General features: G+C 49.9%; 1 protein-coding gene across 1 annotated transcript in view; it reads left to right on the plus strand.

Annotated features, from left to right (window-relative positions):
• LOC104397194 (ubiquitin-associated protein 2-like) overlaps positions 1-10,196 on the plus strand; it is a 10,831-nt gene extending 635 nt beyond the window's left edge. Inside the window, exons 2-7 of the mRNA XM_010007139.1 lie at positions 919-1,133; positions 3,732-3,831; positions 3,916-4,023; positions 6,624-6,691; positions 7,404-7,595; positions 10,067-10,196. Coding sequence (XP_010005441.1) covers positions 919-1,133; positions 3,732-3,831; positions 3,916-4,023; positions 6,624-6,691; positions 7,404-7,595; positions 10,067-10,162 — 779 coding nt within the window. The 3' untranslated portion in view covers positions 10,163-10,196. The remainder of the gene's footprint in view (positions 1-918; positions 1,134-3,731; positions 3,832-3,915; positions 4,024-6,623; positions 6,692-7,403; positions 7,596-10,066) is intronic.
• Positions 10,197-10,377: the final 181 nt, after the last annotated feature.

Raw genomic sequence — 10,377 nt, forward strand, 5'->3', positions numbered from 1 at the left:
ATTCCTGCTCTTTGCTCTTCAGTTATCAGTGTGGAAAAATGACATTAATGCCGTCCAGAATTTTCAGCCAGTGGTTTTCTTCCTCTGCCATCTGATTACAGCTTAAAGCTGTAGCCTTAGCTGTTATAATTCCTATAATGATGTATATTACCTGTATTGAGGTGTTCCTGTAATGAGGTATTACCTGTTGTCATATTTCTTGGTAACCAAAATAAAGGCATACTTGTTGGGAACAAGATAGATGTGATTATATCACCTCCCTAAAAATGTGTACAGGCTACCAGAAAGTGCAAGTGTTTGGGAGTTTTCTGCTTCATAATCACTTCTCTTGGAAGGCTGCTTTTGGGTTAATAATCGAATTTCCCTTCCTGCTTCTTCAATAAGGTGGCCCACGATGCAAGCCTTGCTTTCCTGGCCTTCAGCTACTGTCTCCAGAACTTTGGTGGTGTGAGGAACTGGACATCTAACTAGTCACTTGACAAATAAACAGACATTGACAAAAAATATGCCCATCCCTGCCTGTAAATTTTAACTTGCTTTCTGCCCATGAAGCTTAGCTAATCAGTTTAACCTCCAGGAGAGTCACACATTAACCAAACAACCATTTGCCCTTCAGCTAATTTACCATACTTCTGCCTTTAGCTTGTTTTATTGCAATGATCTGGTAGTAATGAGCCTGCTCAGACCGCGTGAGATAGGTAAGTATTGGTATCTCTATTTTGTCAATGAATTAGACATGGCGCAGAGTTCTGTGCCGCAGACAGACCTTGTGGCCATCAGGAACAGAGACTGGGAGAGGTCTGCAGGCTCTCAAGTGTAGGATGTGCGCTCTTCTGTAGTTACCTACTTGTATTCAGAGGATTTGAACCCTTTGGAATCCTCCATGTTAGCTTTTCTGATCAGTTCTTCCTCTTGCAGGTGATGTAACAAAATTTGGCCGTGGGGATTCTGCCTCCCCTGCTCCTGCTACCACGCTCGCCCAGCCGCAGCAAAGCCAGACACAGACTCACCACACGACTCAGCAACCCTTCCTCAACCCCACCCTGCCTCCAGGCTACAGCTACACGGGGTTACCTTACTATGCTGGCATGCCTGGCGTGCCCAGTGCATTCCAGTATGGGCCAACCATGTTTGTAAGTGTGACAGCCTGACCTGTAACCCTCCCTTCATGCTTCTCTGGTTTTGCTCTCTCCAGCCTGTCACCCTTCGACTCAGATCCGACAACATTCTCCATCCCTTCCCCCTCCCACCCAGGTAGGGAAGGAGAGAGAGAAAAAGAGAGAGACTTGGCTGGATTGAAAACTAAACTACACAGCTTTAATTAAACACTAATAATATAAGAACATATATACAATTATATACAAACACATTCAGATATCTGCAAAAGCCTCTTGCCTCCCCTCACCCCCAGCAACTACCCCAGCACCCCCCTGAGCTGGAACAGTCCTGAGAAATCCTAGAGCTGATGCTGGAGAAAGTGCAGAGTGATGAGGGTCAGGAGAACTCAAGATTCTGCCTTGCTCCTGCTACCCCGCTCGCCCAGCCGCAGCAAAGCCAGACACAGACTCACCACACGACTCAGCAACCCTTCCTCAACCCCACCCTGCCTCCAGGCTACAGCTACACGGGGTTACCTTACTATGCTGGCATGCCTGGCGTGCCCAGTGCATTCCAGTATGGGCCAACCATGTTTGTAAGTGTGACAGCCTGACCTGTAACCCTCCCTTCATGCTTCTCTGGTTTTGCTCTCTCCAGCCTGTCACCCTTCGACTCAGATCCGACAACATTCTCCATCCCTTCCCCCTCCCACCCAGGTAGGGAAGGAGAGAGAGAAAAAGAGAGAGACTTGGCTGGATTGAAAACTAAACTACACAGCTTTAATTAAACACTAATAATATAAGAACATATATACAATTATATACAAATATGCTCAGATATGTGCAAAAGCCTCTTGCCTCCCACCGGCCCACAGCAACTTCCACAGCATCTCCTTAGCTGTGAACAGTCCCAGAGAACTCTGGAGCTGCTGCTGGAGAAGAGCGGAGAGTGATGAGGGTCAGGAGAGCTCGAGCCTGGGGGTTGACAGTGATGGTTGGACGGAGTCCTCCCTGGATTCCGGCCATGGATGGAAGAGAAGGGAAGAAGAAGCAGGAAGGAAGTTGTCTTCTGTGATCTCTGACCTTCCTCTGAGCTTACATAGATGTATGGAATGGAATATCTCTGGCCCATTTTGCTGTCTGTCTAACTCAGCCTCCTACGGGGGGGTCACAGATCTCCCCATAGTGTCTGAGCTAGCAGAGTAAAGATGTGACCTTGAAGACCCAGCAGTTAGAAAAACATTCCATTGTTATCAGTCTTAGTTGGAACACTCTGGTGCTAGTTAAAAGAAAGCTTACTGAAGGAAGAAAAAAAATCAGTAAAAGGAAAATTGGCTTCATCGTGGCTCTAACCAGGACACAGCCTAAACCTTCTACACCTTGGAATCACAAGATGGTTTGGGTTGGAAAGGACCTTCAAAGATCAGCTAGTCCAAATCTTCCATCATGGTCAGGGACATCTCCCACTAGAACAGGTTGCTCAAAGCCCCAACGCACCTGGCTGTGAACACTTCCAGTGATGGGGCACCCACAACCACAGACACCTGTGACAGTGTCTCTCCACCCTTGTCCAACCCAAACCTGCCCTCTTCCACTGTAAAACTATTGCCCTTTTCCTATCACTACATGGCCTGATAAAAAGTTTTTCTCCCATCTTTCTTATAATTATAATCTTATAAGCCTTTAAGTACTGAAAGGCTGCTTTGAGGTCTCCCCAGAGCCTTCTCTCCTCTAGGCTGAACAAACCCAGCTCCCTCAGCCTGCCTTCACAGAAGAGATGTTCTATCCTTCTGATCGTATTTGTGGCCCTCCTCTGGACCTACCCCAACAGGCCCTTGTCATTCAGGTCCTGAAACCCCTAGAGCTTGGATGCAGTACTCCAGGTGGGGTCTTATGAGAATAGAGAATTGTTGTTTTCCCCAGTCTACAAGGGATCTCAGAAAACCTGCAACTGTGAGAACATGGCTGCAGTCCTTTCCCCAATAAAACAGGAAATTTAAAGGCTAGAACTCATGGGCTCCTGCACAGGTTATTGTAAATAGCAGGCAGCTGCAGCTCATGGACTCAGTGTTCCATAAAGCCCTTACCAGTCTCTGGAGAGTCAAGGTGAGACCCAAAGTGGAGTCAGAGAGCTGAGAGTGTCTGGGAAACCCTTCTGAGAATGGAGGAGGCCCCTTGAAGTCAGAGAGCAGTGCTGGTAGTCCTGGGAGGAAGCGGTCATGCTCCAGACAGAGGGGTGGATGAATCTCTTTTAGAGCCTTGTAGGACTGTGTTTTATGAAACAGCCTCAGGCAGGAGTTGGTGTTTTGTTCGATTCTGGAGAGACAGCACTGTGGTTGCTCCTTCCTGGGTTTGTGGGTAAGAATTTGCTCTTTACAGTTGGAGCATGAAAGGTTCACAGCCTGTTCTGAGGCAGGGTTGCACTGCAATCAGAGAGGCTGCTGTAGCAGAAAACCGGGGGCTAATACTGCTGGAAGCATGAGGGCCATGTCCCATACCATCCCAGTGCTCCCAGCGCCAGAGAGATTTCCCACATGAGGCGGAGGTGCCATCCCCACTAGATGGCAGAGCGAGCTGGCGTTTTGCCTGCCGATCCCCAGCTGAAAGCGCCTTTGGTTCCCTTGCTTTGCCCAGGTACCTCCAGCGTCTGCTAAGCAGCACGGAGTCAACCTGAACACTGCATCAACTCCTTTCCAGCAAGCGAGTGGCTACGGGCAGCACGGCTATGGAGGAGGTATGCTCAGCACTGAGCTTTTCACCCGCGTGTCTGCAGAGCTGCTTGCATACTCTTAACACCTTGTCTTGTACACACCGGCAGGCTACGATGACTTAACGCAGGGAACGGCAGCTGGAGATTACAGCAAAGGAGGCTACAGTGGGTCATCTCAAGCACAAAACAAATCGGCTGGCACTGGACCTGGGAAAGGTAACATGTCTCCTCTAGGCTGAACAAACCCAGCTCCCTCAGCCTGCCTTCACAGAAGAGATGTTCTATCCTTCTGATCGTATTTGTGGCCCTCCTCTGGACCTACCCCAACAGGCCCTTGTCATTCAGGTCCTGAAACCCCTAGAGCTTGGATGCAGTACTCCAGGTGGGGTCTTATGAGAATAGAGAATTGTTGTTTTCCCCAGTCTACAAGGGATCTCAGAAAACCTGCAACTGTGAGAACATGGCTGCAGTCCTTTCCCCAATAAAACAGGAAATTTAAAGGCTAGAACTCATGGGCTCCTGCACAGGTTATTGTAAATAGCAGGCAGCTGCAGCTCATGGACTCAGTGTTCCATAAAGCCCTTACCAGTCTCTGGAGAGTCAAGGTGAGACCCAAAGTGGAGTCAGAGAGCTGAGAGTGTCTGGGAAACCCTTCTGAGAATGGAGGAGGCCCCTTGAAGTCAGAGAGCAGTGCTGGTAGTCCTGGGAGGAAGCGGTCATGCTCCAGACAGAGGGGTGGATGAATCTCTTTTAGAGCCTTGTAGGACTGTGTTTTATGAAACAGCCTCAGGCAGGAGTTGGTGTTTTGTTCGATTCTGGAGAGACAGCACTGTGGTTGCTCCTTCCTGGGTTTGTGGGTAAGAATTTGCTCTTTACAGTTGGAGCATGAAAGGTTCACAGCCTGTTCTGAGGCAGGGTTGCACTGCAATCAGAGAGGCTGCTGTAGCAGAAAACCGGGGGCTAATACTGCTGGAAGCATGAGGGCCATGTCCCATACCATCCCAGTGCTCCCAGCGCCAGAGAGATTTCCCACATGAGGCGGAGGTGCCATCCCCACTAGATGGCAGAGCGAGCTGGCGTTTTGCCTGCCGATCCCCAGCTGAAAGCGCCTTTGGTTCCCTTGCTTTGCCCAGGTACCTCCAGCGTCTGCTAAGCAGCACGGAGTCAACCTGAACACTGCATCAACTCCTTTCCAGCAAGCGAGTGGCTACGGGCAGCACGGCTATGGAGGAGGTATGCTCAGCACTGAGCTTTTCACCCGCGTGTCTGCAGAGCTGCTTGCATACTCTTAACACCTTGTCTTGTACACACCGGCAGGCTACGATGACTTAACGCAGGGAACGGCAGCTGGAGATTACAGCAAAGGAGGCTACAGTGGGTCATCTCAAGCACAAAACAAATCGGCTGGCACTGGACCTGGGAAAGGTAACATGTGAGACTTGAGGTTGCTCTTGAGTGGGATTTAGTAGGGCAGACTCCCAGGACTGCCAGAGCTGTGCAGTCAGCACAGCAGCCAGCTCCAAACAGGGTCTTGATCCAAGCTGTTTCTCCATCTCCCGTAGATGAAATGCTTTTTTTGATCGCCCAAGTCTTCTTCTAACCTCATGGCTAAACTTTGCATGAGGATTGGTGTGGCTGATGCGCAGCTTTGTCCACATTTATACGTAGGAGAAATGGTGAGCTGTTGCCTTCGCCAAAGTTAACATCACAGAACAAGAGCAGTCCTGCAGCAGTACCATGTTTTTGAAGCCAAAACAGTTGGATGCTGCTGCTGAAATGATCCTCTGCTGAATGGTGACTAGATTTTGAGTTTTCTTGGTAGACATCTGAGAGAGCGATGTGTTAGCAGCAAGCAGGGCAGTTCACATGTTTCTGGGCTGTTGTTTCAGCTGCTGTCGCTACACCCGGTAACTCTTCACATTGTTTCATGCCTGGAAATGTTTCCTTTGTGACTGTAAAGGCTGAAGAATTTTTACAGCTTATATGAAAGCTTTATTCTGCACATGCTGGTTAGACCTGAGAAATGTATACTGAACTGCTTAGCACTAACTAGTTCCTCCTTGGGCTTAAGCAAATACCAAGCATTTGCTGTGCATTTGCTGTGCATTTGAAGCACCAGCTGGACTGTCTTCAGCCAAGAGCTGATCACACTTTTCTCCTCTGTGGAGGAGCAATCCTAAAAAGAGCAATATCCTAGGAAGACTACTGCCTTAGAGCAGTGCACACCCTCTGAGTCCAGTCCTCTGATTCACTGGCCAAAGGAATCACAGGTTTTATTATGATGCAAGTGAAATTATGATAGCCAGTCTTTACCAAACAGTGATTAAGTGGCTGGTTTGAGAGTCACCTTGCAGGTGACTGTTTCTTGAGCCTGTGGTGGCACCAGGTGGAAAAAGCCTGAATCAGTGGTACTTATTCTCTGGGGGCAGAGGAGCATTGCAGATCTCACCCTTCTGCAGCATGTGTTAGGACAAGAGCTCAAACATGTGGCAGATGCTGAGTCTCTTTGCTCAGCTCAGTACTGGAAAGCTCTTGAATGCTGCAGTAGAGCCAAATGCATCCCTAATCCTAGGGGAAAGCTGTTTTTTTGGGAGCTGCTGCCTGGTGAAGTGCATTTCAATCCAAGTGGTAACGACTGGATGTGGATGATTTATTCCAACAGGCTGATCTGCTTTGCAGTGGGAGTGAGGAACTGAGCCCCTTCTTCCGTTTTCCTGTGGGGTGTCGTGGGGCTGAGAACATGGAGAAACCCCCCCTGGTTGATGGGTGTGTGATGGTTGTCTTTCTCATTGTCAGTGGCTTTTTTTGTTTTCCAGGTGTTTCTGTGACCTCAAGTAACACAGGTGTGCCTGATATCAGTGGCTCAGTCTATAACAAGACTCAGGTGAGCAGAGCACTGGAGACAGGGGCTGTTCCTTCTCAGGGTCAGCAGGACATGACATTCCTTAGGCTGCCTTTTGCAAAGAGGCTGGTTCCATGCTCTCCTCAGTCTGTTGCTCAGTGTACCATTTCCCAGGAAATGCAGAAAGTGCTTGGACATGCTCTGGTGTGCAGCGGATTTACATCCAGCTCTTTTTTTCCCATTCTTGCACCCCCAGCTGGGGAAGTCTGAGTCTGGCTATGATCTGTGCTTACAGATAGGAAGCCAGCTCTCAGCTTATGTGCTTAGCCTGAGAGGTCAAGCTTTGGCCACGGGGAGGAAGAAAATCTTATTGCAAGTTCTTGTGGTTTTTTTGGCTGCCCTGGATAGGTTGAGTAATTCCAGGCTGAGCCCCCACAATGTGGGAAGGACTGATTTCAGGCAGCTGTTGCCATCCCATGTCCCAGTGAGTAAAGTCCACCCTCATGAGGTCAGGGAGAACAGGAAGATAGTAGCTGTGGAAATAAAATGCTGGAGGTGTTAGTGCAGAAATAAGGGTGAGAACAGGAGCTGAAACTCATCTACTGAAGTGCTCACAGGTATTTTATGTGACTTGGCTTGCTCATGGGGTTGGAGAAAGTTCAGGTGGTGTGTGTGGGCCATGGGTGTTTTTGTCTGGTCACTATGTAGCTGCTCACACCAATCTCTGACCCTGTTGCCCTTTCCTCCTGTGCAGACGTTTGACAAGCAGGGATTCCACGCTGGCACACCACCTCCTTTCAGCCTGCCCTCTGCTCTTGGATCAACTGGGCCTCTGAACCCTGGTGCTGCTCCGGGTTATGCTCCAGCCCCGTTTCTCCATATCCTGCCTGCACATCAGCAGCCTCATTCCCAGATGCTGCATCACCATCTTCAGCAAGATGGGCAGGTGAGTCAGCCCCTTCTGCCTCTACAGCATATGCCTGAGAGCAGATTGCTCCCACCCACATCCCAGCAGTAACACAGGTGTGCCTGATATCAGTGGCTCAGTCTATAACAAGACTCAGGTGAGCAGAGCACTGGAGACAGGGGCTGTTCCTTCTCAGGGTCAGCAGGACATGACATTCCTTAGGCTGCCTTTTGCAAAGAGGCTGGTTCCATGCTCTCCTCAGTCTGTTGCTCAGTGTACCATTTCCCAGGAAATGCAGAAAGTGCTTGGACATGCTCTGGTGTGCAGCGGATTTACATCCAGCTCTTTTTTTCCCATTCTTGCACCCCCAGCTGGGGAAGTCTGAGTCTGGCTATGATCTGTGCTTACAGATAGGAAGCCAGCTCTCAGCTTATGTGCTTAGCCTGAGAGGTCAAGCTTTGGCCACGGGGAGGAAGAAAATCTTATTGCAAGTTCTTGTGGTTTTTTTGGCTGCCCTGGATAGGTTGAGTAATTCCAGGCTGAGCCCCCACAATGTGGGAAGGACTGATTTCAGGCAGCTGTTGCCATCCCATGTCCCAGTGAGTAAAGTCCACCCTCATGAGGTCAGGGAGAACAGGAAGATAGTAGCTGTGGAAATAAAATGCTGGAGGTGTTAGTGCAGAAATAAGGGTGAGAACAGGAGCTGAAACTCATCTACTGAAGTGCTCACAGGTATTTTATGTGACTTGGCTTGCTCATGGGGTTGGAGAAAGTTCAGGTGGTGTGTGTGGGCCATGGGTGTTTTTGTCTGGTCACTATGTAGCTGCTCACACCAATCTCTGACCCTGTTGCCCTTTCCTCCTGTGCAGACGTTTGACAAGCAGGGATTCCACGCTGGCACACCACCTCCTTTCAGCCTGCCCTCTGCTCTTGGATCAACTGGGCCTCTGAACCCTGGTGCTGCTCCGGGTTATGCTCCAGCCCCGTTTCTCCATATCCTGCCTGCACATCAGCAGCCTCATTCCCAGATGCTGCATCACCATCTTCAGCAAGATGGGCAGGTGAGTCAGCCCCTTCTGCCTCTACAGCATATGCCTGAGAGCAGATTGCTCCCACCCACATCCCAGCAGGGTCTTGGGGGTTTTTGCTTCCTTATGGTTTTTGCTTTGCTCACTGGGAAAGGGCCTTGACAATAATTGCAGACTGGCAGACTCAGTGCCATTGACTAGCTGGAGGAGGGAACCTCATGAAGTTCAGCAAGGGGAAGTGCAAAGTCCCACCCTTGGGAAGGAACAACCCCACTCTCCAGTATATGCTGCAGGTGAAAGCAGCTTGGTAGAGAAGACCCTGAGGGTCCTGGTGGAGCCAACAATGTGCCCTTGCCACAGACAAGGCCAAGGGTATCCTGGGCTGTATTAGGCAAGGTATTGACAGCAGGTCAAGGCAGGAGATCCTTCCCCTTAGCACTGGTGAGGCCACAGCTAGGGTGGGCTTCCAGTACCAGAGAGATGCAGATGTAATGGAGAGTCACAGGATGATGAAGGGACTGGATCGTCTCTCCTACGAGAAAAGGCTGAGAAATCTGGGCACAGTTAAGCCTGGAAAAGCGAAGGGTCAAGGTGCATCTTCCCAATGGATGTAAATACCTGAAGGGAGACAGTAAAGGGGACAGAACCAGCTTTTACCTGTGGTGCCCAGTGACAGGACCAGAGGCAGTGAGCACAAACTGGAATACAGGAGGTTCGCTCTGAGCATTACAAAACAATTTTTTACTGGGATGGTGAATTAAGCACTGGCACAGGTTGCCTAGAAAGGTTGTGGAGGTGTCTGGACATGGTCCTGGGCAGCTGACTTTAGGTAATGCTGCTTCAGCAAAGGGGTTGGACAAGATACCTGAAGAGGTCCCTGCCAGCCTTACTCATCCAGCCTCTGGTTCTATGAAGAGACCATCCTGGTGGGGGTGTGGAGAGATGGACTGTGAGGTCTGCAGCCAAGGCAGGTGCTGCTCTGCTCTGTCTGTGGCAGGAGAGCAGGACATGAGCACTCTGGGGGAAAATCCAGCATCGCCCTGCAGGCTGCATGTCAGCTGCAGTTTCTGATTTGGTTTCACCAGCCCATGTGTTTCCTTTCCTCACTGTGCATATTCCCTGAAAAACCAATGTGTTCTGCTTTAGAGTCCAGAAATAGGACCAAAGTCCTGTCCCCCAGTGTGTGACCTCCTTGGCTGTTGCAGTGCCTCATGTTCACCTTGAGAGCTCCTTTGCTGTCCCCAGTCGTGCTCCTCTCCTCCTCAGTCTCAACGCTGTCCTGGAGCCAGGGGGCTGGGGTGTTGCATCCTCTGTTGCTGTGTGTCCTGGATTGCAGGAGCAGAATGAGGGAAGGGGGGGCATTGTTGTGCTGGTGGGAGTCAGGGCTGTCCTTGGGGGTGGCAGCTCTTCAGGTGACGTTCAGACTGGTTTGTCTTCCTGGGGAAACTGATGTCCATTGTCTCTTTCCTTTCCAATTCCCAGGGTGGATCTGGCCAACGCAACCAACCCAGCACCATGCAGCAAAAGTCTCAGGCTACCAAAACCGCCTATGGCACTTCTCCATACTGGACAAACTAAATCCAGAACCGGGGAGGGGGGAGAGAATGAAAGGAGAGAAAACAAACAAACAAACAAACAAAACCAACAAAAGAACGAGAGAAAAAAAAAAAGAAAAAAATGGAAAAAAAAAGCCGAAGCCCATTCCTGGAATTATTAAGAGAAGAAGTAACTGCTCAGCCAAACGTCTGTGCGGGGAGAACTGCAGCCAGCCATCCTCTCTGTGACTCGCCCGC

Source organism: Chaetura pelagica, unplaced genomic scaffold, assembly GCF_000747805.2.
Source record: "Chaetura pelagica isolate M959 unplaced genomic scaffold, ChaPel_1.0 scaffold548, whole genome shotgun sequence".
In the NCBI taxonomy this organism is placed as follows: Eukaryota; Metazoa; Chordata; class Aves; order Apodiformes; family Apodidae; genus Chaetura; species Chaetura pelagica.